The sequence below is a fragment of the Etheostoma spectabile genome, chromosome 8 (assembly GCF_008692095.1).
Source record: "Etheostoma spectabile isolate EspeVRDwgs_2016 chromosome 8, UIUC_Espe_1.0, whole genome shotgun sequence".
Lineage (NCBI taxonomy): Eukaryota > Metazoa > Chordata > Actinopteri > Perciformes > Percidae > Etheostoma > Etheostoma spectabile.
Genome location: NC_045740.1, coordinates 33,417,081 through 33,417,973, shown reverse-complemented (window position 1 = coordinate 33,417,973; position 893 = coordinate 33,417,081). Strand labels below are relative to the sequence as shown.

General features: G+C 54.4%; 1 protein-coding gene across 1 annotated transcript in view; it reads right to left on the bottom strand.

The window, feature by feature from the left end:
- Window positions 1-613, bottom strand: part of LOC116694571 (choline kinase alpha) — a 23,057-nt gene extending 22,444 nt beyond the window's left edge. Inside the window, exon 1 of the mRNA XM_032524359.1 lies at window positions 108-613. Within this exon, the coding sequence (XP_032380250.1) occupies window positions 108-343 (236 nt within the window). The 5' untranslated portion in view covers window positions 344-613. The remainder of the gene's footprint in view (window positions 1-107) is intronic.
- Between the last annotated feature and the right edge of the window lie 280 nt (window positions 614-893).

The following is an 893-nucleotide window of genomic DNA, read 5'->3' as shown; positions in this document are numbered from 1 at the left end:
GGGGGGTTAGCTCCATCATGAGACTGGACGGTCTAATGGCCTCGGTACCACACCAGCTTCGACCAACTGGACCTATTTAATCAAAGCCGCGAATGAGCACTCGGTACCTGATGATGGTGATGTGGAAGTCGTCCTCCGCCAGGCCTTTCCACGCGCCGTGGAGGAACTCCCTGCACCACAGATACGCCTTGCGCTGGGTGTCGAGGTCGGGCTGGTCGGGGTGGACCAGCTCCTTACAGTCCTCCTCGGTGTCGGGCTGAACCTGCAGGGCGTTCTCGGTCACCAGCAGACCGAGGGACAAGGAGGGGGAAGAAGAAACCCCGTTGATGAATTTGGTTTTCATTTTGCGTGTTTTCAACAAAGAAATGAAGCTTAAATATTCGGAGTTGAACAGCCTGAGCTGCTAAGGAGAGGCTCCTCTGCGTCGCGGGAGGATTTCTGTCCGTTATCCGTCTACAAATGGCTTTTCTCTCTCTCGGTATAACGGTCAGAGAGCTGGGGCTAGCTTCTTTGATTTATTCTGTCGTCGGTGAGATGCGGAGTTTCGCTCTCGTTTCGGTGAGAAGCAGACTGGATACGGAGGCAAGCACAATCTCTTTCTGGCAAGGAATGATTCAAGTACGGGGGGGACGTGCAGATTTAACACACAGGGAGGATGGGCAGGGCGCACGTGACACCACCGAGCCTTTTCTCGTCCTCCATTGGTTGGCTCGGACACAGCCGTGCAGCACCAGGGATGTGTGCAGGACCAAAACAAACCGTAGGGTGCCTTCAGGGACTATCTGACAGACGACATCTGATGTCACAGAATTCTAGGACAGTGGTTCCCTAAGTTTTTCCGCAGGGCCCCCCTTTTGTAGAAAACTGCCGCACCCCATGCTGCTGTTTGAGAG